Genomic DNA, 25,324 nt, shown 5'->3' on the forward strand with positions numbered 1-25,324 from the left:
GTTTTGTATATCTAAAAGCACATTTGACACCTCGATGTTAGTAGATGTAGAACCGACCGGGCGGCTAGCCCGAAAAGCCTTCAAAAACCAATACTTGCTGATCGTTCAAAATGACGGGAAAGACAAAAAAAATCGAGAAAAGCAGTCGATCACCCCCTTCTCTCCATCCCTCCTTATTTAGGGTTTAATGGCCTAAAACCGAATTAAATAACTATGACTTTACCCAATACGCCATTCATTTGTCACCCGCTACAAACCTATTTAAGTGTATGCCTTTACCTCTAAGAATCATAAAATTGTGAAGCAATGAAATTGCAATTTTTACTCTCGAATACTATAGTTAATCTAGTTCAAGGTTATGGGGTTGGCAATTCTTAAAAACATTTTGTATACTTCAAGAGATCTTACATTCATAAATATGGTGCATCCTGTAAAACTATCCCCAATCGAAAGTTCCTTGGTTGACAGTTTTGTGTTATGACAGATTTGTGTCATTTTTCTTGCAGCTACAATTTTCTATCACCTCTTTGTTCTCCATGGTAAATAGCAACACTTATGTTAAATGCATTCGATTGATCTTGTTTTCAATTTTATACCTCAAATACAACAGGCAAAATTGAAACAAGATTTAAAAGAAAAGAAACAATTTACAATCGATAGCGGTAATATAAATCTATAATAGCAGTGTTATAGTAGAATAATAGCGGTATACTAGCAGTACTATAGCAGTATACTAGCATAATAATTGCAGTATACTGACAGTATAATAGCAGATAGGAGCATTATAATAACAGTGTATTCTTGTAAAATAGTTGTGTCATACTAGTAGTATACTGACAGTATTATGATAGTTTACTAGCATAATAATAGCAGTACTGTAGCAGTACACTAACAGTAGGGTAGCAGTATACGAGCAATATAATAGAAGTATTCTAGTATATAGCTATATACAGTAAAGTAACAGTATTATACCAGTATTATAGCTGTATATTTACAGCATTTCGCCAAACTCGGGTTCAGGCCGAACAAACATGATTCTTTCAACGTTTTTGAATGCAAACACTAGGCTAGAACTGTGCAACGTTTATCTAAGTGTGCCTTTTTTCTGAAATTGTAACAAACATATTGATTTTTGAAGACAGAACTGAAGAGTTTTATTTTTATCATCTGTAAAAAAAGTTTAAACTACATTACTAAGAGATAAGCTAGATGTACACTATCTAAAAAAAGTATTTTGCTAGATTGAAAATTCTTCAGTTTTATTTCTTTCATTTAAATTTTAGATTACTTGCATTTTGAGTTTTTCTTGAGATAAATCAACATTGAATGATTCTTAACTCTACTAGCATTCCTACTGAAAGAAATTTATTGAAACAGATATATTTTCCCTTTTTTTGCTGTAACAAGTACCTCTATTTTGTTGAACAATAGTTGCCAATATTAACAGTTCTGGTTTTTCCTTAGTGTGGTATAATTTTGCCAGATCTCCCGGCACCTTTAACGTCCCTTAGCAACTTAATCACCTTTTCTAAATGAAAATGATGATATTCTCCCATTCTGGTGCAGTCTTGCTAGCTCTCATCGACGAATACTTATGCTGTAGTGGAAGCGAAGGCCAGCTCAAACGATGAAGTTTACAGCATTTTTGCTTCTTTGCTTCCTATCCAGTTTATCAGGTGGGTTTTTTCTCGGTAGATTGATTGATGTTAGCCTAAACGTTTCTTAATTTTTGAAGATTCCATTTTAGCTACTCAGTTTCAATGTTGTTTTGTATGTCGACTGATTGGTGACATGGAAGAATAGAATCAGAAATTGAATGCATTTAAACTCGTTATATTTCTCCAACAGTAGATATTGGATATTAACCGATAAGAATATTTGATAGTTGATATAGCAATATAGACAGCATTTAATACTTAGTTTAGACTGGTTAGCCATAGATTAATCGCTTTTCTTTAGATATTTATCTTAATCTTTCTACTTTGTGTTTGACGGTCTATGTAAAATTACGTTCCTAAAATTATGTAAAATTACGCTTTTTGAAACAGAGCATTGGTTTATTGATTTATGGCTTGAAATCAACGTTTCCTTCTTCTCATATTATTGTCTGCTTCTCCTTCAACAATATTTGTTGTTCGATTTCAATTGCGAATTCATTAAATATGACCTTATCCTATGAACTTTCTCTTAGCTCATTTTGAGAGCTGTACGAGAAAATGGAAGAAGTTAGGCTGCTTCAATGATAAGCCGAAACATAACAGAGCACTTTCAGAGGAACTTGTAAACAGAAGGGATGACACGAATCCTAAGTACGATGGCCACAACATTGATTGGAAGAACTTTCCCGCTTCACTCCACTCGTAAGTTTCTGTAGTGAGCAAACAACTTCCGTTTCAAGATGGACTGAATGTTACTTCAGTTGGTACCTTACTGAAGTTTTCCTATACAATGTTATAAGAAAGTTACCTATACATTGGCAGTTTACGTTCTTATCATATAATGTTTTTTGCTAAAAATGCGTCAACGGTTTTTGTAACTACTTATAGTTTCCACGTGAATTAATATAAACTTCGCCGTACACATGACCAATTATATACAGGCAGGAGCTTATAGTACTTCAGTTGCTTTAGATTTATTTAGCAAATCCACTTTAAAATCATAACTCATTTTCGTTAATAAAACAATGTAAATGCCTGTGTAGCAGGACTACTCTTACTAAGATAAACTTGCTATAAAAAAATGGATTCAGAGAGAAATATTCCAATTCTAGGTTGTACTGCAAATGTGCTGAAGAGGCCGAGAAAAGAGGCTTCACCCATTTCGGCCTCCAGTTTTACGGAGAGTGCTGGGGAGGTTCTTTGGCAGCAGAGAGGTTCAATATTCATGGGAAAATGAAAAAGTGCATTGGTGTTGATTATAAACCATGCAATGATTCATCCCCAACAGAATGTGTTGGTGGTCAGCTTGGAAACTATATCTATCACCTGGAGGAACGAGGTATGAATTTTTCCTTGCAGTTGGCCTGCATTGTAAGATACACCTTGTCAATGTCAATCCCAGCCCACCACCTCAATTCGATGTTGATGATATCTCTTCCATTGAAATTCACAAACTGAAACTTTGTAAGGAAGAAACACATCATATGTGGCTGATAAAGAGACTTAAAGCCCCTAATATTCCCTAAAAGTACTTTAAACTCCGCAAAAGCATTTAAATTGTCCAATGAATCAGCCTGGTACTTGTTAACTGTGACTTCGTGCCTCCCCTCCCTTCCCCTCTTCTATTCGGAATGTTCTCTGCAGTCAGAAATTGCACTATATTTATAAATGATAATGATACCAGTCCCGCTCAAGGCGTCTAGCATATTAGAAAGGCGAATGGATTGTAGATAAGTATGTAAATTCCCCAAACAATTTACTAGCAAGTGACTGGATGAGAGACTTAATGAATTATATTGAAAAATAATTTCATCATTGCCAACATACAAGAATATTTGTAAAAGCTTTTTTCCATTTAAGAGAATGTTTAAAAATAAAATTACTTTCACTAAAGATGAATTTTACAACGAAGACACTTTAGTTTCTTTTTTTTTAAAACATTTAAAAGCAAGCTTTTTGATTTTTTCGAACAGTTGTAAAAGCAGCAGATCTTCCTATTATAAATGGAGGATATTCGTTGTGGTCGTCTTGGTCTGAGTGTTCCAAGACCTGTGGAGGAGGTACAAGACTCAGAAACAGAGCTTGTAAGGAACCGGAGCCGCTAAATGGTGGGCAAGATTGTACCGAACTCGGTCCATCAGATGAAACTCAACTGTGCAACCTCAATCCATGTAAAAAATGTACGTTAAATTTTTGTTTTTACCAATACTGCTACTATTGCAGATTCTAGTAAACAAATTTTTATAGATAAATAAAAAAATCCCAACTGGATGGGTCTCTATACATTAATTTATAGCTATAGTTCATAATCAGTTTATGAAAGTTTTAATTGTTTAGATGAAACGCCTTGATCTGCATTTTCCTTACCTTTAATGGTGAATAGTTTAATACAGGGGTTTTAAAGCAGTTAGCTGTTAAAATACTATAACTTTCGAGTAGGAATACTCCTTTTTCAAAATGACCTTTGCTAATTGACATTTGCGAGCTATACTTGGTTTAATGCAAGTCGTTCATCATTACCTCTCCATGCTTTTGATTCGACCACAGTTGCTTTTCTCCCTTGTCATCAACCCACTCCCTATTGTGATAGACAAACATACCCTCATTTCCGTCATATCAAAACTTCCTTTTACATTGACCTCTCTTGTGAGTATTATCATCAAAACTCCTCACAGCCTGCCGTAAAGCAATCGACCTCGGTATCATCATGGACGCATCCAGCAGCGTTAGAAGACGCAATTACCTGAAAATGAAGCTTTTTATCAGGGCCTTGGCTGATGATTTTGGCGTTTCTCCTTCTGGTACCCATTTCGGCATCCTCCACTACTCAAGCTACGCGCGCCTGGACTTCCGACCAAATGATGCCCGTTACCATAATATTGCCCGCTTGAAGGCAAAGATAAACTCAATTGTATATTCATACGGTAAGATCATATTGTGTAGAACGGTAATACCTATGTTCAGTGTTTCCAATGCTTCTCATTTATGTGTATGCCATAATCATTATCTGAAAAATATTACAGACTGTGGCAGTTTTTTGAAACATTGAAAAAAAGGTGCTTGTAAATTATGATAATTTAGAGATTTTTGCCTTTCAAGGAAACAGAGAGAAAGTCTTTCCCGTCTTAGATTCTGGTTCTGTGAAATAAACTTTTTTATGGATTCTTTGATTTTCTACATTGAGACGTTTTGTATCTTTTCTATTTGTGATAAACTGTATTTCTTCGATAATCAAAGTTAGCTCCATAAAGTGTAAAATCACAATCAATGTGTCTTCGCCTTTATTCAATCGTTTTTTAGCCATTCCTTTAAAGCTCTCCCTAACGATTTCCTTCTTATGATGAAAATGTGGTATATTTTTATTAGCTAAAAGAACTTTGGCACAAAATTCATTACCCCGTCAAACGCATTTTTATTAGATTAGCGAAAACATCTGTGTGCAATGTTCTCAGCCCTAAAGTTCAAAGCTTATAGTGAAATGAAAAGTTATTATCTATCAATACATTTCAATTTTCATCATTTATTGTCTTTGTTCCTAACAGATTTATTCTTCTCTATGTAAACTATATAACTTAGTTTAACTTTGTACTGGCTTTACTTGATATATGAATAGGACAAAAGCGTTGGTTTTATTCTAAATTTATGTCACGGTAACCTTAGGTGGCACCAGAACTGACAAGGCATTGAGATTGGCCGAAAGGCAGTTTTTCTGTGATTCCTGCAGAAGAGATGGTGTTCCACAAGTCTTGCTCGTTATCACAGACGGCAATACTAATGTCGGATCTGAAGATCTTGGAGTTGCTTCTATGGGCATGAAGGTCATTTGCTTATTATTTATCTTCGTTCAACGTCATAAAATAGCATAAACATACAAAGCACTTTACCTGATAATGTCAAATTTAAATAGCTGCATTGCCAGTAATTGGAAAGGGGCACGGCTAAGAGGGTGGTAAGACAAGAGAATAGATTTTGAGCAGTCAGAAGGAGGTAAGAAAAATATTTCTTTAACTCATGGGAATCCGTTTGGAAGAGATTGAAGTATATCTTTTTGAAACAAACTGATGTTTCTTCATACCAGGGACTATTTGCACCATCAATAATAGACATTCAAGGTGCTCAAGATTCAAGCAATTCCTATCATAATCATTAATGGCATTATCTGAATCATAGGAATATTGATCTGTTAGGATAAGTTATACTATGATCGCCCAGTGATGACAAAGTTTTGATGTATTTATCTGTACATATTTCAGGAAAGTGGTGTCACAATCTTGTCTCTTGGTGTTGGCAAGGGTATTTCAATGTCGGAGTTGTTGTTGATTGCGTCAGAGCCTAAAGCAAAGCATGCTTTCCAACTCTCCAACTTTGATCAATTGAAGTCTAAGATAAACGTCATCCTCGAGAACGCTTGCGGATCCGACTGAGCCGTATGTATATCACATATAAGACAGTGTTTTTTCTTGTATTTTGCCAGTTTTTCTATGATTTCGCATATAGCGCGGCTTCCAATTATTTGAGATTTATAAAAACACAAAAATTTTATTTGCATCTTTGAGAAAGTGAGCTTTTAAATGTAGGTGAATAGCTCAGGTTTCAGGATAATCATTATCTTACTAAAATACTGTTTTCTGCTACTTAAAAACCCTTTTGTTTTTTTGCAGTTCTTTGATTTCTGCAGCTCTATAGTTTTCTTCTTGAAAGAGATAACATCAAGCTATAATATAACTATAATGCGTATCTATGCATAGGAAATGCGAGTGAATGTAGGAACCAATACAAAATGCTCTAGATGATGAATTAGAATTTACCAGACTAGTAACAACATGTGGGATATGCTGCCAGCGTACTTAATTGAAGCGAGGCAGCTGCCTCATCTTAACAAATAGCTGTTCTTTTCTAAGACAAATGTGATATTTAGAGTCTATAGGAACAAACATTTGACCTTTCTAATGAGAGAAGGTACATCTAGGTCTATCAATCTGTAATTCCAAATCTTTTGCTGTGACTCGTAGAATAACCAGTATCTGTCCTTAGAAACGTTTTCTTTGGTATTGATCCCTAATTTCCTATTACAGCTGAAAAAGTTCAAAATCTTTTCTTCCAGCAACAACAAATATCTTGCTTGCTTGATATTTGCTAACCACATAATTTTGATAACCGAATGTTTTTATTCTCGTTGCCAGGCTATCAAGGAGCTGGAAGAAACGATCACTGATTCGATCAAGAACAGCACTCATTCTAACTTCATATGGAACATGATTATTTAGTTATATCTTATCAACAAGTAACTTATAATGCTGTAATCGTTTGTTCAAAACTTATATGTTATCCAATATAAAATTGATATGACTATTTGTGACTGTATTTTTGGCTCTCAATTCTTGCCTGATTTGGTGCAGTTATAGCAAAATTAAAATTGATTTTTTAAAACATAAGGTACTGGAAGTTGTAAACATCCCAAAGGTATTGAAAGGTTCACTTATCAGGGAACATTAAGAGGGATTACACGCAGTGTGCTTACCAAAAAGCCTTATCCGAAAGCCGTAAAAGAAAGCCTTATCAAAAGGCTTTTCCTAAAAGCATTTCTTATAAAAACTGTCCTTACCCAAAGTGACAACGTCTCATCTTCGAAAACAATATTTCAAAATAGGAGGGCAAAATCTGTACCATGTTACCAAAAGAAATAATTTGCTCTTTCTTTTCAATCCACCAATTTTACCCATCACTTTGTAACAACTATTTCTTAATGCTAGAGGTTGTTCTCGGGGGTGACTCGACTTAACACCCGACTAGAAGTCACTTTTACGCTCTTTATGTGTTTAAGAATTTGGAAACCATCGCTTCGTTGTATGTAGGTTCTAATAAACATATTCCTATGTCCATTTTCATCAAAGCATCCAGAAGAAGACGCCTCTCATTTTATTCTCTTCAAGATTAAAAATAATGATTAGCATCCAATGTTAATATTACACCGGCAATAATAAAAAAATGTGTACACTAAATATCGCAAGGAACATGCGATAACAACACAAAAAGCCGAATCAGTCGCTTAGTGGTAGTTCCCAGTTTCATCGTCACTGGCTTCTTTGATACAAACAAAGGTCTGTATTCCTTGCTTTGTCTCACTTCTAATGAAATCATGGTTTCCATCACAAATCATATGTCTAAAGCAATAATTAAAGGGCCATCATATTTATAGAGTAAAAAGTGCCAGAGCTAGTCAACTTTATAATAATAGAGACAGAACTGAAAGACTCCTGTCCAGCATCAGCTTGGCATGTGAATTCTACCCTGTTTCAAAATACCCTTCATTGACCAGGCTGTACCAATATGAGAAACGAAATGGTTATTTTTTACCTAGGTGTCTTTTTGTGTTTTCTCATTCATGGGTTTGGTCTTCAATGGCCTGAAAATGCAATTAAGTTACGCATTATCTGTCAAAAGCTAAATTTTATCCTCTTCAGTTGTCCCTGCTCTTTTCTCTTGGAACTTACTTCTTTTCTCTTTTAATTCCGATGCCATTTGGTTTCTGAGACATAGAAGTCCCACAATCATTTTTCCTTGGCGCGATTCTCATTCTTTTCTTGTAATCCGCACTCTTTAAAAGTGCTTTGGAAAACTTTATGGAGCTAATTTCTCTCAAGTGAAAAATTCCATCAGGAACAAATTATTATTCAACCACCCACTTTGAGATCTCCTCTAATAGGATTTTACTGCAAGACGAAATCAAATACCAAATGTTCTAAATATATGAGCAATATTTAACGGGCTTTATAACTTTAAATGCATTGGGCATTAGATTTTTTAGTCTGGATAGAACTTGTTATTTGAGCAAGTTGTTGGTCAGAAACCGCCAGTATTTGACTTGCAAGCATGAAGATGTGAAACACATGGCCTACTTAAGCTGAAAGCCATAGCACTAACTGTATTTATCAATAAACGGTAACAGCTAATCCTTTGCAAATTTCCTTATCTGCTACAATTTTTTAAAGAAAATAAAGTTTGCTGTACCTCAAATCTTCCATCTCAATGAAATGTCAATATTGTTAATTCTGTTGTGGCGTTTTTAAATAACACAGCTACAATGATGTTTTAAAACAAACAAACCACTCGTTACATATGTTGTTTGCTTGCAAAGATTCATTCAGATGACAAAAAACCAAACAACACATGTTGCCAGATCTTCTTGCAAATAAAATCAATCAAAGCGACAATACCGAGAAGCTTTTTATAAATAATCTAGGCCGGTTTGTCACTTCCATGCAGAATACGTTGAGTATTCGCAGAAGAATAAACGGGTGGAGATACGCTTTCATGGACAAAACAATTCATCCCACAATTGCTTACAATAAATAGCAAACGGGCTTTTATGACATAACATAGGAAAACAGGAGTGATGGCCCAGAGGGTGGGAGAAGGTCTTTAGCCCTCGAGATATCAGCTAGATGCTTTGTTGGCTTTCCAAATGATGCAGATACTATATGGATTTTTAGTCAACTTCTTACTGGACAACGTAGCAATCTCAGAGTACAAATTATTCTTTTGGTGACATATACTCCAAAAATCTTTCCAATTGCATGCAATTCTATTTTACATATCTTCATGTGGGTAGTTTTGTCCATCCTCATTTCGCATATAGAACATAAACATCAGAAACTTGAGAGTCAACCAATACCCCTAGCCCTATTTTCAATCGAGGCACCAAGCTTTTTCTCTTTAAATAAAATGAATTTCTCAGACAACAGCTACCTAAAGGCAAACATGCATTCCTTATATCTAACATCATATGCTTTGCAACTAATACTGGTGACGTAAATTTACGGATATTTTTGGGAGGGCGAAGGATACGAAATTTCCGACTGGCGACTAAGCCCATTGCCTTTTTGTACTATAATTTTAAAAAGCCTTGACTTACAAAACCTTAGCATTGTATTGTTCTGTCAGTTCCTTTCTGAATCGAGAGAATTCTCAGCATAAATGTTATATTAAATTGTAGGCATTTGGGTGGGGGGCAAGGGTGGTACCAAGGCTTCCATGGCCTGAATATTGTCATCTCTAGCTATCGTATTGGGAATCTTTCCTATCAATTTCTTTGTTGAAGAAGCTACTGACATCACCTTTCCATTGTATCGAAGAACAGGTCAAAAAAGTCTATGTTATCCTAATTTTATCTTTTACCTATTTAAAATAGAATTCCCTTAATGATTCTATCAGCTATCTTCACCACAGGCAAGTAATGTGAAGCAAAGATCTTAATTGTTTATATTTGTGTCAGTTTGTGACGAGATTAATATTCGAAAAACAAACCGTATAATTACTTAAGCTCTTTTTTGAAAACAGTTGTTAGAAAATGGAACAAGATTCAAAGCTGCAGACATCTATTTTGCAACAATGAGATTGAGAAATTTTAATCGAGACAATTTTCTAGCAAAGTCGTTGCTACTAGTTGCACCTCAAGTAATCGAAAAATGCACAAAATACAGTGTTACCTACGCCTTTTTACACGCAGCTGTGATTTCCAGCCTAGGTATTTCATGACGATGTGTTTCCATGGAGATTATTTCATCTTGAAAAATTTCACTTCCTTGAGGAAAATACGTTTGCACTTCATCTGCTTCCATGGCTAATTCTTGTCTTTCCTACCACCAGAAGAAAATCGAAGCTGAAAACTTTGATAGCTGAAAACTGGTATGTTTTCAACACCTTTTATGTGTAATTGCCTTAAATATATTGTGTACACTTCTTTCTCATCTTGTTAAGACTTACAATCACGGCGATTTGATACTCAAGTGGTGATAAACGTTAAGAATGATGTTTACCTTTATTGGCTCCATTGCACTCCTGTGTGTTGCTACATTTGCAGTTGGTATGCTTATTACAATATGTCAATATTAAATAATCTTTGATTAAACATCATTTTTTATTTAATCCATTCAGCAAAGTTCCTAAATGAGAAAAAACTTTAACCTTGTTTAAAACAGACACATTTCATAAGAGCTATAAATCAACTTGTATTATATTGTGTATTTAGGCTTTACCTGAGCTTTATCAACTGTTCCACAGGAATGGAAATTTTGATTACTTACATATACAAATTCGATTATATCTTTGCATATAACAAAACATTGCTGAATGTAAGATCCGTGTAGTTCAAAGTCTCCTTCCATCAAATTTTCCATCAATTTGTGTTGCTTAAATGCTGAATGGAAATGTGATCACGAATAAGCATTTGAAGTACATGAGCATTAATGTGACTGAAAACTATTTATTTGCGTATTTCAATATATAGTAAGCAGTTTCAACCAAACGCTTCTTTTGAATTTAGGTGCCGATTTAAAGAATGCAATTAAAAGAAATAAAGGTATTCCATTTTCAATTTTTAATAAAATTTTCAATTTCTAAATTTTTTTTCAATCTCTTGCAATAAAATAATTTCTTGAATTGTTTTTTCTGTTATGAGTGTTTGCAGGGATCTGAAAGTCTTTAGCAGTTTGACATAAGCAAGGAAGAAAAAGCCTTTAACAAAACTCACCAAAGTAAATTTGTTGGGCAACATTTTCAGCAAAAGCTGCCTACAAGCTATGACAATACGATAACATTTTATTAATAAATATGTCAAGTTGAAAGTTTAAAGATGCCACTGTTTATGCCATCAAAATTTTTTTTAAAAGTTGCATGAAACTTTACAAAATCCAGAAACATTTTTTAGCTTGCAAAGAAGCTATGGACATTGGAATAATCATGGACGCATCAAGTAGCGTAAGAAGGAAGAATTACAACAAGATGAAGCTCTTTATCAAAGACATGGTGAACGATTTTGAAATTTCTGAAAAGAATGTCCGATTTGGTATCATTCATTACTCAAACTATGCTCGCCTGGACTTCAGCTTCAACGATCGCCGTTTCCATAACAGAAACAACCTCAAGGCAAAAATTGATTCCATCGTATATTCTTACGGTAATGTTCTTAAAACTCCTCTTCAGAATGTTGATTTTGCATAAACACATTTTCTATTCATGCCCTCAAATATTATTCATGCCCTGCAGCAAAAGTTCAACTATCACAGTTTAAGGTTATGCAACTTTCGTTTGTTTACAGGAAAGGGCATATGAAAATTTTATAATAAAGGTTCAAATAAGAGCCATGTAAGAGCTTTAAAGGTTTGCAAAGAGCGTAATTTTTCAATACGTCAAGGTAAGCAATTTACTATGAAATTCATTTTCTATATGAAATGGATGGAATTCAAAAGTGTTTCCTTGACTACTGACTACTGATAAGTCATCAGAGCCCCCCCCCCTCTCTATGGCAAAAATTTCTTTGAAAAAAGAAATTTTCTGGTCTTTAAGGCGGTGTGAGCCCCATTTTCCCTCGCTCAACTCGCCTTTGCCCCTCCAATCTTGACTTGCCTGGCTAAGCTCCTGCTAACGTAGATTGAAGAAGATATATAGACCTATGAAACTGTATATATCCATCATTAGGCCAATATCTTGAAGAGCTCTCAAACTGTCAACTTTGTTCTTATGATTTTCTGACCAAGCATTCAAAGCTTAAATTGAATATCTTCTAAAGGCTGATCAGTTGACATACTTGTTTATAGGTGGCACTCGTACAGATCGGGCACTAAGGCTGGCCAGCAGGAAATTGTTCTGTTTATCTTGCTCCCGCGTCAAAGCAAGAAAGGTTTTGATAGTCATCACAGATGGCAACACAAACAGATCTTCTGAGAGTCTGGAGAGAGCAAGCAGATACATGAAGGTAAGTAGGCCTTAGAACTGCTGGGAGATTTACTGTATGTCTTAATTCAAAGTCTACTAATTTATGCAAAAAGCTGATTGAAACAATGGCTTTTGGAATTGGCCACTTTTAAAGGGTGTTTATTAGACTTGGAATTGTTATGGGAACCAGAGTAGGTGGGGAGGAGGGGAAGGAAAGTCTCTGTTTCCGATCCCCAGTCAAATTAATCAAATATCTTTGTGTAGATAAAAACCAAGACTTAAAATCAAAATAGTAGAAAATGCGTTTTTAAAATATCTATCTTGTTAACACTGTTTATAAAACCTACAAAAAACAAGGGAGTGACATTGAATGATAAAGATTGTGGGTAAAAGTCCTTCTGTTTCCCACTTTTATTGACATCCCTCTATCAACTTTCTAAGCTAGTGTTTATGTATATTAACAATACCATTCAATTCAAAGAACCTTTTCACAAAGAAAACAAGGAAGATGTTGTTTGGGCGTGGTACTTTAGTTTCTTTTGTTTTGCTGGTCATTCCAACTGATCGTTAACAATGGGAACGCCAAATCTTCAGGACTCTGTAGCAATCCAGTTTTAACAAGAAATTGGGTTTTACATATCGTTACTTTTTTCAGGAACAAAATGTGATTATTCTGTCCCTTGGCATTGGAAACAGAATATCGATGTCAGAATTACTGGAAATTGCATCAGAGCCAAAAGAAAAGCATGTCTTCAAGCTTAATTCCTTCGATGATTTGAAATCGATGCTGAATTCGATTGAGGAACAAGCGTGTGCCAAAATACTCTAATCTTGTACGTAAGTATGTCTGATTTGACTTACCGTCATTGTACCTTTTGTTGCTATGCATCTAGCCATCCAGTTTAATGGTATATATCATAAGTGTTGCTTTGTTACTCAAAATGCACTGTTTCGGAGACTCAGCCTGCTTCTACAGTAAAGTTCGTTGCTGGCTAATGAGCTCAAGGAAAGTGCTGAGGTCCCATTCGCTACCAAAGTGGGTGAGCCATTCTTTATTTTGTCCGAGCATCCACGAGTCGTGATTTTCTTTACCTGACAATCAGATGATAATGTTCACCCATTTTACAAGAACAAATGGTTAGCATTGAGTACTTCAAATTTTTGCCGCAAATTTTGGCTTTCAAAGTTTGTCAATAGTTGCTTAATTTCAATTTCACTGTAAATTTGTGTCTTGTTTGTGGGTTAAGGATGGCGTCCTTTGTTTTTATTCAACGATGGTGTCCTTAATGTGGCTTTTAATAATGATGTCTTTAATGTCGTTTTCCCACTAGAAGTTTTAATACTTCAAGGGCCTTCAAGCCTATTTCAAAGATATGACACTCTTTAAGTTGATTATGGAGAAATTGTTAGACTTTTAAAGAGTTTCTTAAAGAGTGAGCATCGTGATTTATTGCCAGCAAGCCAATCACAATCTTTAAAATAGCAAAATTTTGTAGCTCTGCAATTGAATCGTTTTGTCTCTGAATATGTTGTCTCGTGATTCACCTGAGTATCCGGTACCCATTTATTACAGCATTTTAAGCTTTAGAAAAGCAATGATGTCTTGGATCCGATGTGTTGTAATGAGCTGCAGAGTTTCTTATAAAGATATGCAAAATGTTGACTAAAAATTATTTGTATCCATATCTTAAATTATCTGACATCTTCCTTTGTTTACTTCTAGGTAGTTGCAAGCATCTTTGGTGCCCAGTTTAAGAAGTATCAACAAGTCTAAAAACAATTTATACAAAAATGTATTTATCATGAATTTACAACGTTTGATGTGCTATGAAAACTATAAGTGAATGTTTGTATTCATCCTTTGTTCTCATCTCTTGTGTTCTCAAATGTTTTTATTTGATAATGCAAGTAAGGAAAAATTGTTTTAAGGGAAACCAGTTTTAAGAAAAACAAGAATACTGTATAACAAATTTTAGAGAGGAAGGACTCTTCATGGCTACAAGAGAACAGACGAACCAGTGATGGAATGGCAATATCTAATCCATTCCTAGCTATGATCATGATTCTGCAAGGAAAATGATTCAGCACTGAGAGGGCAGATGGTAAACGACCTTTCGTCTTCTGTTCTCTTCATTTTCTATTAGTAAGAATCTTGCCAATATTGATTTACCACCCACATATTGTATAACGTGAAAATAAGCAGTAAAATAGTGTTGCTGCTCTACATAAATAGATCTAGCGAAATAGTATTTTTAATGGACTTGCATCTTTGTATACCGGTAACGTGCTCTGAAAGTTTTGTAAAATTGTCTGACTCAGAAGAAGTTTCAAAATTTTCAATGTTGTTGCAAAAATAATACCAGTTTGCACAGATCTCAATTGCTAGACAATTTTTGGTCTCGCAGCACTCTTTCTTTCCAATTTTTATAAAGTATTTGTTTCGAAATCTTCTCAGATGCTGAAAATCCAACACATATTTGCTGTGGCTGATCTTTCGGCAATATTTTTAACGAAAACAAACGGAAAGTCATAGCTGATTCCATGCATTTATGTTTTGAGTAGAAATAGACAAAATATTTCTTGCAGCAGAAGCTGAATAATGTGTTGTGGTTTTTAACAGGTGTATCATTTAGTAGCTGACAGCTATCATTTAACGACATCTGTAAATTTGGATGAAAACATTACATTAACAGCGAGGACACAACTGTATCTATTTCTCTAAATTTTTGTCCTAGTTGAGATAGGACAGGAACAGTTGTGCGACTAGAAAATCTAGCAATCTTTTCGCGGTACGGAATTTAAAAATGAAAAAATGAAACATTTTTAAACATGTTGATGGGCAAGCAGCACTGATTGGGCAACCTCAATTGTCATGTGCTCGTGTTTCTGGCCACTGGGTATATATTTCGATACACAACTGGGAACATATATATACATATATTTCCTAGCGTAGAGTTTTCGATCTGTGTTCTGAAATTTAATACTCCAAATATTTCAAAAGGAAAGTTTTAGTAACATGTAATGATTCCTAAACGTAGGTCCCATAACCCAAAAGGTTTCACTAAATACCCCGAAATGCGAAGATTAGTTAAATGTACTACAAATTAGCTTTGATAAAGTCACGTTAGCATAGCCACTTTCCCCATCAAACCTCTGTAATTCGGTCTCTGTTCATAAGTTGATGAACAGAGCCAAAATAACAGTAATACGTCTACAAATCTTCATTGCAATATCTAACCTGATTGTTGTCTTAGGGCATTCAGCATTTGCAGGCTAAATGCGCTTAATGTAAAGAGGTTTTTAACGTTTAAAAAGGGTGTTATTTTGGCAGAAAATTTATTTTGGAATGCCTATTTGGCGATGGCGTGCCATCTCTTGAAAAATCTTCTTAGCGAAACTAAAAACTTCGACATTTCAACAAATAAAATTTTCATTCATTTGTATTTTAATCCAGTGCACTTGATTCATATATTGAAGCTCCAAACAAAGATGGCTAGATTACAACTTTCAACGACCTAAAAACAAGAAGGCTCTAAAATTTCTCCGATGTTTTCTCATTTTTGCTTTAGGCCAATCATTCGTCTAAATAATGTTTCGCTATGGTTGTTAATTTCTATCAAATTCATATAAGTACCTGCAAATCTCAGCTGTATGTCTACTCGAAAATAAACTTTTTCTGAATTGCCACAAAACTGTTTTTACAGCTGATGCTATAAACTTCATATTTGCTGAGAGAAATAGTCTGAACTGAAGTTCACTACAAACAATAAGATTTTCTTGCAATGCGATTAAAACTTTCAAAAGAAACATTTGGATAATTATAATCTGATTCCTTTACTTTTTAAAGATCAAGTCGGTGTAAGAAAGCTTTTAAAATATACACCACCATGCTGTGTGTGCTGTTCTTGAAAATAGAAACAATGCATCAATATTTCAAAAGGATGCGATAAGTGAATTGTTGGCATAACTTTCACATACTGCTATTTGGCTTATATGCCTGTTTTTTTCTGAAATTTCTAATGTTGAAGAAACATAAATATAAGTTTACGAAAAAGTTTCAAAATATGAATTTTAATGCCTTAAGCCTCCTTTTCTTGCACTGGTCCGACCTTATTAAAAGTACGATCGGTAATGAACAAAGCTTTTATGTCATTGTTGGCAGATGTTATGTGTTGGTTATAAATATTAAGCAACGGAAAGAGATGTAGACTGTACAACGACAATATATAAAACATTTCGTGATCACCAATAGTTCTAAATGATGGATTTTTACTTCCAGTGATACATTTAATACAGGTTCTAACATGATAAAGTTCTTTCCATAGCTGAATGTTCAAGAAATCCTGAAAGTAGAAATATATGTTTAATGAATTTAAAAAATAAGAAACAGACTTTCTTCTCAACTTAGACCTATAACTCCGATTCCTCTACTTCTTTCCCTAAATATTTTTCCAACCTCCCTCAATCCTCAAGTCGTCATTTCTAAACTCGACTTTTTTGCTTTTGTAACCTAGCGAAAAATTTTAATACAGAAAAATTTTCCCTTACGAAAATCCAGTTTAGAAGTCATTGACTTCGAGCAGTTCAGGATCGACAAATTTCGTGATAGCAATCCATGAACTGTAGAATTACAATGGTATGGAGCATCAGGTACCACACCTCTATATTTTTAACTAGTTCAAATTGTCTCAAATCACGAGTTTTTTTTCTACGAAATTCACAAATGCTGAGGCATCTTTGTTAATTGCTTGAGTGTGACGATGAAAACGTGACGATTCTCAATGACGATTCTCAACGTGACGAGACTGTACTTTGTAAGGCTTATTCTGTTTGAAAATTTATAATATTCATAGGAAGAATACCTTTACATGGGAATAATTATTAAGTACCTTGACACTCCTTTTTTGACAGGCTGGTGCCTTTAGCGAACCGCTGCACATGCAGTTTCTAGAATGGTGTTTAGTTTCTCTTTCAGTTCATCAAATGAGCTGCTTTGGAAGACATGCCTGTCGTCTGCAACCGAAGCAATCAATTCTAGCTCCGCTTTAGAGATCTGTGGACCGATTCCCAATGATAGAACGGTAACTCCTTTGTCCTGTTAATGTAAGGAAAAAACTTTTAGAGAATAACTCAAATACCTAAATTGCAACTAAAAGCTGTTGATTAATTCAATGACAAAGCTGAAATACATATCTAGTTATTTTGCCAGTAAAGGTAATTCATTGCCTTCCCATAGAAGCATGATAAAATGTTTAAAATTCCAGAAGAAGGATAATATAAATGGTGTCCTGTTCCTGGATACAGCTACAAACCTTCATTCCTTGCGATGCAGTTCCAAGATCTTCTGATCCTTTGTTTGTATTGCCGTCAGTGATAACTAAAAGGACTTGTGGTCTTCCAGCAGGATTGCATCCCGAGCAGAAAAATTGTTGGTCAGCTAGTCTCAGAGCCCTGTCTGTTCTAGTACTGCCTGTAAAGATAAAAAGGAAACAGCCTTTGTTAAAATGCAGTCGTATTGCAGATTTTATGAACCAAGAAATTCATTAAAACAAAGAAAATATTGCACTTACATGCAAATCTTCAGATTTCGGGATGTTGGGCATGAAATCTTATTTGTTTGCTTAAACCTTTTCCAACCACAGCAATCAACTGTTCCCTGGCAAACTTTTCTCAACGCGAAAAAGTTTTTCAACAGGATGCAAAGAAACTTGGTTCCCTTACCCTGCGAGCCCCACCCCAGATGCGGTACCTTGTGATGATATCTAGCAAATATAGAATCAAAAAGGAAAAAATGTTTGTCAATAACGACTTTCTTAGCAATTTCATGAAGGAGTAACTTCATGAGGCCAATAATAATCAAAGGCGTTACCGTAAGAGTAAGGAATGGAGTCAATTTTTGCCTTTAGGTTGATTCTGTTGTAGTATTGAGAGTCTCTCATTGTGAAGTCGAGTTTTGCACTGCCTGAGTAATGAAGGATGCCAAAGTGGGTTCCAGTCTTTGAGATCTCGAAGTCTTCACTGAGCTCTTTGATAAAGATTTTCACTTTGTTGTAGTTCGATCGCTTAACACTGGTTGATGCATCCATTATGATACCAAGATCAATTGCACGTTTGCACGCTGTGACCAAAGTAATATCATTAGACTACAGATTTAATGTTTTGCACATTTTGGCAGGCTGTTTTCAATGCAAGCTAGTAGTGTTGCACTTGATTAGTCAACATAACGAATAGGTATGCTCGAACGAGCAGTGTATACAAAACCTTGTTTTAACTGAACATATAATTTATAGTAGAGGGAAGATATTCCAAAGGCTAGTTTCTAACAATTTATAAAATTAATGTAGCACAAGCAAAATGTATGTAATAGTCCCTTAGTTTATGTTATTGGAAAAAATGTCAGTAAGCAAAGTATGTCTAGAGTGGTATTGATTTTTCAGCATGAGATCAAGAAACAAAGTTGTTATTTCTCATTTAGTGTTTAAATTCGTTACTTAGTCCTACAAGTGACAATAGCGCCAAGTGCAATATTTTTGACGATAGAGGAAGCAGAATGTCTAAGCATTTTTATAAATTTATCATGTTAGAAACTTGCTGACAATTAAAACAGGTAGAGAACAGAGCTCATAGTTAGTCCTAAAGTTTATCAAAGTGCCATGTTAGGGCAATACTAATATAACATAAAAAATAAGAGCCACAAAAGAATTTTCTTACGCTTTCTGCATGCCTGGTTGTTGCATACTTCAAGCTCTTCACTTTCACCGAGGCTGGTGCAGTCTTTTCCTCCACTCGATGGAGAAGGATTGGTGCATGATCTTGTTCTTACACGAACTCCTCCTCCGCAGGTCTTGGTACATTCGGTCCATTTTGTCCATTCAGAGTAGCCTCCATCGATTAACTTCGATTCTTGATAGAAAGAGATTTGTTATAATTATCAATGAGTATGTTCAATGAGACAGCATGGAGTTTCTATGTAAAGACAAACAACAATAAACGCATGCAACTTTATTTCTTTTCCCAACTAGTACCATTTCGGCTCCTCTTTCTCCTAAAGCAATGTTGTTAGTGTGGAAAAATATATAACAAGAACAAAGCTTCGTAATTGTGTCACCTTGTAGTTGCTAAGTATCGAACAAATAGAAGAAAGAGCCTATCGAATAAGACATTATAAACTGCCGTTAGTGTTTCAAGATATGATGGTTTCTTTTTAGAAACAGTTCGAAAGATGTCTATAGTGTTTTAATGATCGTAATTATTTAAATAATAAGAGAATGCACATTATCAAGAAAAAAACTAAATTTGATGCCAAATCAATGAGGATGTTGGAAAATAGGTTGGTAAAGAAGAAAACTATTATTCCTGATGTATGTCTTAGGGCTGTTACGTGGTGTTTAATGTTATAAGACGGGTAGGCTATAAGATGACAGGATTACAAAAATGCCCAGTTAAAGGCAATCTGTCTCGTTGTGGATTGGTTAACGAGAACAATAGCTGGAACAATAGCCTAAACACGATTCCAGCGCTCCGCCATATTTTTTACAATGCGATAAATTAAAGGGGTACTGGAAACAATAAAAATCCCTTTGCTCTTATAACCAATCAACGTCGTGACAGATTGCCTTTAAGATGATATTTCTCACCATTCTTTGCAACCAGTTGATAAATATAGTTTGTCTTGTCCTTGCCAATGCAGTCAGTTTCTGCTGAGTCATCACAGGCATCGTAGTCAACACCAATGCACCGTTCAGATTTGCCATACATATTGTATCGTTCATTTGCTGAGGGCCCCGACCAGCATTCACCGTAGAATTGCAAGCCAAAATGCGTGTAACCTTTTGCTTCTGTGAGTTCAGCACATTTGCAGTAGAGACTATGTCAAAATGAGACTTAAGCCGGTATCAAGTCATTCAAGAAGATACAAGCCTAATTTAGATTGACGATTATCATCATTTTGAAAGCCAACTGCTTCTTAGAAGATAAGAAAAACGAAGTAGAAAGCTGACCAAGAGTATGATAACTTTCGACAGACAAGACTGATATCTTTCTTATAACTTATCTAACATTGATAAGAATTATCTTCTTTATATGTAAGTAGCTAGGTTATTGATTTTTCTCTTGTATAAACATTAAAACGATTATTTCTAGAGTAACTTTTTAACATAACATAACTACAATAACTAGTTTATAGCCTATTTTCATAGTACCGAAGAAGAGTCAAGTTAACTTTAAAACACTGCTTTCATACTCAGGTCACCTTGAGGTTTTATCTTCGCTGGAAAATGAAATCACAACATACACTACGAGTGGTATATTGTCTGGCCAAACAGTTATTCAATTTCTGTGTTAGCTTTATCGCATAAGCTTCTTTGACACAGAATATGATGTGCCTGTGATTGACTATATTGATGGTCATTTCAGGTTTAATCATCAGTAGCTTTTACCTTTGCTTCAAACGTATCCTTTACATAAAAAGACATACAGTAAGAATCGTATTTAAATACATACGAATAAAGGGTTCCAGGGTAATCTTGCCAGTTGATCATGTGACCATCGAAGTTGTGATTATATGGATCTCGCCGATTCAAAAGCTCATACTTAAGAGGGCGCTCTGGAAAGATGTTGTCGTGAAAACAGCCAACTTTCTTCCATTTTCTTTCGCACGTAGCGGCTCCTGCAATAAAATTTGAAATGGTTTTTGCTTTTTCCAAACCTAACTAAAAAGCGAGTACTAAATTTGATCTTTCGGAAACTTTCACAGCCCATTCTACTTATTACAACCCTTGCTTTATAATTGGGTATATAGGTAAAAAAACATTGATTAATAGGTATAAGACTGAAAGCTAGTAGAATGATATTTTCTGTTGTCAATTTGTTACTTTTATTAGTCTTTACAACCCAACAAATAGTTTTACCATAAGAATAAAGCTTATCAACAATTTGACAGAAAACTGCATATCAATTATAATCATACAACTTTAAATCAATTTATACCATGCAACTTCAAATCATCTTTAAGTTTTGCCACATTAGTATCAAATGAGGCGAGAATTATAGAATTCACAAGGCAGCTATCGATATTAATTGATGTAAAAAGATAGTACCAATTCTCCTTCATTTCAACCCCCCCCCCCCCCCTAATATCTAATTAAGCACTGGAATATAACATAAGCATTTGCTATCATTGCTGTTCCATAATGAACCCATACTTAACCTCTAATTATAACTATTTTTACAAGATTCTGTTGCATCAAATAAAAGCAGTCTATGATCCAAAGCCTTCTTTCTTGACCAAATTTAATTTTTATATTCCTCTAACTCTAGCTACTTATGATAAATATTGCTTTCCGTTTCCTGTTCAGTGCTCTGTGTCCTATAAACAGATTGGGATAACGTTGATACTGCTATAATAGTGCGGGCTGTTTATAACTGTTGAGATCAGTTAAGTGTTAAAAACATTTAAAGCCGTGAATTTCACGGACATTGCTGTTAGTGAAGTACAGAACGTAGAATGACTCAAATTGAAAAGAAAATATTGCTTCTTAAAAGAATGGCCTTTCCATTTTCGATAACACCAGATGCAAACAGCTGTTCTGGGGTGTTGCAATAAAAATTTACGTGTCAGTAAATCTCATAAACTTCATAACCTTGATGCGGTTTTTCAAATAAAATAGAAAGAAAAGAAAAGGTTCCTATGTTTATTATTTTGTTAATCACTTGGAGAATATATTGTTCCTTGTTTGTATTTTTGATATTCAAAGCAAAATTTAATAACAATAAAATCCAGTCAATGAAGAGATTATCTTTTATTATTTTCGCTATAACTGACACGCACAAAGTGCATTTTTAATAATTTGCACTGTTTGATTTGGTATGTAAGTATCAAAGTAGATTGAAAAACAATCATTGATAGCAGCATCAATAGAAATGATAGATAAGAGATATAGCACTAAAGTTTAGCATTGACTTATCATATTGCTCGGCATATTACGGAAACTCAAATAGAAGTAAAATCATATTAATGCAGAAAGAGCATGCATGTAAATCACGGTCAAGTTTATCCTTGCATTTTTCATCTGTTTACGTTAATAAAAGATGCTTCAGCGCATTTTTTTATTAAGAAATCATTATAATAAAAGGTAGCCGTGGCTGCAATTGTATTATACAGGGGTGTGAATGGCTCAGTGGTTTAGGTCGCGGACTACAAATATCCAAGGGTTTGTTGGGTCGTGTCACTGACATAAAGGAGCTGTCACTCAAAATGAGGAGAGTCACCAGCCCTGCAATTCCCACGAGGTGTGATGGAATTGAGAGGAAGGACGAGGACACTACTCGATAAGCACAGCTTCTCGGTGTCTTAACAACAACCATTGGATTAGCTGACCCTGAAATTTATCTAAACCGTAAAATAGTGCCTCAATGTGTTATTGTGAATAGGAACTTGCAACTCATTTTGTTCAGCAAATGACAAATAGCTCTTTAAGGTATATCGTTATTGTATACTGTAACAATTTTTCTGTAATATAATCATCTTTGTAGTTTAGTTATTTGTTTGTATCGTTAGATTTATAAATCGGCGGTAGAAAACTTAAATAATATGAGCTGAAGTGAACTGAAATATTTTCTGGGTTTGATCAGCTAGCAAGTTTTCAAAACTCCGAAATAGTACATTAAACATATTTTCATCTAGAGAAGAAACTGACCGCAAATCAAATCAGTTTTCATGGTTAGTATAGTACATCTGCAAAAAAAGAATTTCTCATTTTCTAACGACTCTTATGATCCCTTCTTCTAATAAAATAATGAACTCATCATCTCATTGAAGATCTGAATGCGTTGATGAATATAGATTAGAGTAAAATAGTAATTGCATTGTCGAATAGGTTTGGGAACTCGATAAGCTGGATGAAACTGATAGCTTAAAATACGTTAAAGTCAAAGTTAAAACTCAATAAGAATCTTGTCTTTACAATTTCAGTTACATAATCAATTGTATTGGAGACAAGCATCAGGCTTGCCACACTGGCGCCAATTTTGCAATCTGTATGATCAGCTAAATAAACTTTTACGCTTAACAAAACATGTCATTTCATGTATTCTTTTTAGATAATTTTGATACGAAAATCGCAAAATGTTAACCATGAAATAAAGAAATTGATTTTCAATATGTTTAAAGTAATGCAGCCAGACGGTATATTCAATTAAGTGATTTACTTGACAAGACAACTTGGTCAATCTTGTCATTGAAAAAGGTTAGACCATAATCATTCAGATGACAAGTAATAGCGTCTAAATAGAAATGAAGCATCTAAAAGGTTGTAGTATGGTTCACTTGAGAGGAATAAGATGACAGCAAAAAGTTATGTTTCAGATCTATAGAGAAAAAAGTGTCTTTGCAGTAAACTTGGCACTGCTAGAAAGCAAAACGCTGCACTATTACAAAACTGCAAGCTTCTTACCATCTAGACAAGATGATAAGAGATTAGATGTTTAATGAAAGAGCTTTGAAAGTTGTTGTTCGTCGTTTGTACACTGCTGATATCATTCGCGTTGTCAGAGATTTAACTTAACGTATGCATCTAGATGACATTATACTTCGGCTAGTTTTCTATAAACTTTGCAATTAACTGGTAAAAAAATATATATTGACTAATAAAACACAGAAGTTTTTGCAAAAATATATCTCACACTAATCATGGTACAAAAGGTTAGGGTAAGGCTCGATGCTATCAAGTAGTATACGTCTTTTCCTAACATCAAAGGGTAAAGTTAAGGGAAGCATAAAGCTTTTATTATGGTGAGGAATATTGAAGGTAAATTGCTGCATATAACTCTTAATATAAAATTCAACCAAAAAGTAATAAATTGCATATAATGTGATGATATCTGATTAACTAAGAAAGGAAATCCTGAAATGGAATATGACTTAAAATTTCCATTCCTGAAAAACATCATAGAATGAAAATACACCTTGTATAAAAATCATTGAAAAAGAGAAAAATGTGTTGAAATTCTCTACTGGTAAGTATTCGAGACATCGAACAGGAATATTGTATTGAAATATTTTAATGAAAATGTATTGAAAAAATTTAAAATGTTACCTTCAAGACTTCCAATGTAACCCAAAGCTATAAGCAGCACTGGCAGAATCATTTTGTCTTGTGCAATGAATCGATAGTAAACGAAGCAGACCAAGACCAGAATGAAGCAAAGCGGATCCAGCGATGCCTTTTATAGAGCCACTTAACAATGTTGACAGGAAGAAAGTTGATTTGCTATGAAAAAGGAAGCAAGATTCTACTGTTATTAAATTGATTAGCAAACAGAAAGCAAAAGCCTGAAAATATAAAAAATTCTTTGTTATTTCAACTGGTTGTCCGGGTGTCAAGAATAATCTGTTTGTAAAGCTCGTAGGACTGGTGTATGACGTTCTCAAACAATAGGTTGTTTTTGATTGCGTAGAGATAGGATAGCAATCACAAAGATATGCAATTCAAGTGAATCTTTAATATAGATAAGGTTACGATACAAAGTGCGTTAGAGGAGGGGAATAGGAAGAAATAAAGAAGACAAACAGATAGAGGAAAGTAGACAGAAGGGGATGAGGAGTTATTAATGATTATCATGATTATCATTATAGGAAAATATTTCACGATTTCAGGACTTTACACGAACATTGCCACATACATCCTTATCACGATATATTGCAATCGTATAAAATTTTTTTTTGCTGGATAAAATGGAGGAAAGATACAATATTTTCTTTGTTTTATATTATATTCGAAGTGAAGTTACGGGAGAAATTTTGTTAAAAATCTTTTCAAATTTAAACTGTTACCAACCTCAGTAACTCCTAAAAAGCTTTCTATGGCTTATACGAGTTGAGTACTAATTGTGTGGGGGCTCATCTGGAGGTTTACAATATTCTAGACCCTTCCATTTGCTACAAAAGCATG

The 25,324-nt window shown here is 34.5% G+C and overlaps 2 protein-coding genes across 2 annotated transcripts; one reads left to right on the forward strand and one right to left on the reverse strand.

Moving 5' to 3' along the window:
* Positions 1-1,627: 1,627 nt before the first annotated feature.
* On the forward strand, positions 1,628-14,219 carry LOC135685242 (matrilin-1). Its single transcript, XM_089112841.1, has 11 exons — positions 1,628-1,676; positions 2,192-2,360; positions 2,771-2,997; positions 3,632-3,838; positions 4,334-4,690; positions 5,319-5,468; positions 10,984-11,019; positions 11,368-11,616; positions 12,257-12,414; positions 13,030-13,211; positions 14,098-14,219. The coding sequence occupies exons 1-10, from the start codon at positions 1,628-1,630 to the stop codon at positions 13,201-13,203; spliced, it is 1,776 nt and encodes a 591-aa protein (XP_088968967.1). The 3' UTR covers positions 13,204-13,211; positions 14,098-14,219.
* Positions 14,220-16,608: 2,389 nt separating this feature from the next.
* On the reverse strand, positions 16,609-24,629 carry LOC135685241 (collagen alpha-1(XII) chain). Its single transcript, XM_065201111.2, has 8 exons — positions 24,470-24,629; positions 20,877-21,042; positions 20,012-20,241; positions 19,086-19,277; positions 18,244-18,492; positions 17,687-17,844; positions 17,264-17,469; positions 16,609-16,717 (listed from the first exon to the last, which is right to left on the reverse strand). Exons 1-7 carry the CDS (start codon positions 24,519-24,521, stop codon positions 17,296-17,298), a joined length of 1,221 nt encoding a protein of 406 aa, XP_065057183.2. The 5' UTR covers positions 24,522-24,629; the 3' UTR covers positions 16,609-16,717; positions 17,264-17,295.
* Between the last annotated feature and the right edge of the window lie 695 nt (positions 24,630-25,324).

The sequence above is a fragment of the Rhopilema esculentum genome, chromosome 15, assembly GCF_057945365.1.
Source record: "Rhopilema esculentum isolate cy_ngs chromosome 15, ASM5794536v1, whole genome shotgun sequence".
Taxonomy (NCBI): domain Eukaryota; kingdom Metazoa; phylum Cnidaria; class Scyphozoa; order Rhizostomeae; family Rhizostomatidae; genus Rhopilema; species Rhopilema esculentum.

Excerpts from the sequence above, each read along its gene's own strand:
- LOC135685242 (XM_089112841.1), top strand. The coding sequence starts at position 1,628 with ATGAAGTTTACAGCATTTTTGCTTCTTTGCTTCCTATCCAGTTTATCA. Across the intron at positions 4,691-5,318 it reads AAATATTACAGACTGTGGCA|GTGGCACCAGAACTGACAAG; the intron begins GTTTTTTGAAAC and ends CGGTAACCTTAG. Across the intron at positions 12,415-13,029 it reads GAGCAAGCAGATACATGAAG|GAACAAAATGTGATTATTCT; the intron begins GTAAGTAGGCCT and ends TACTTTTTTCAG.
- LOC135685241 (XM_065201111.2), bottom strand. The coding sequence starts at position 24,521 with ATGATTCTGCCAGTGCTGCTTATAGCTTTGGGTTACATTGGAAGTCTT. Across the intron at positions 19,278-20,011 it reads TCAACTGGTTGCAAAGAATG|AATCGAAGTTAATCGATGGA; the intron begins GTGAGAAATATC and ends CTTTCTATCAAG. Across the intron at positions 17,845-18,243 it reads CTCCATTCCTTACTCTTACG|GCAGTACTAGAACAGACAGG; the intron begins GTAACGCCTTTG and ends TTATCTTTACAG.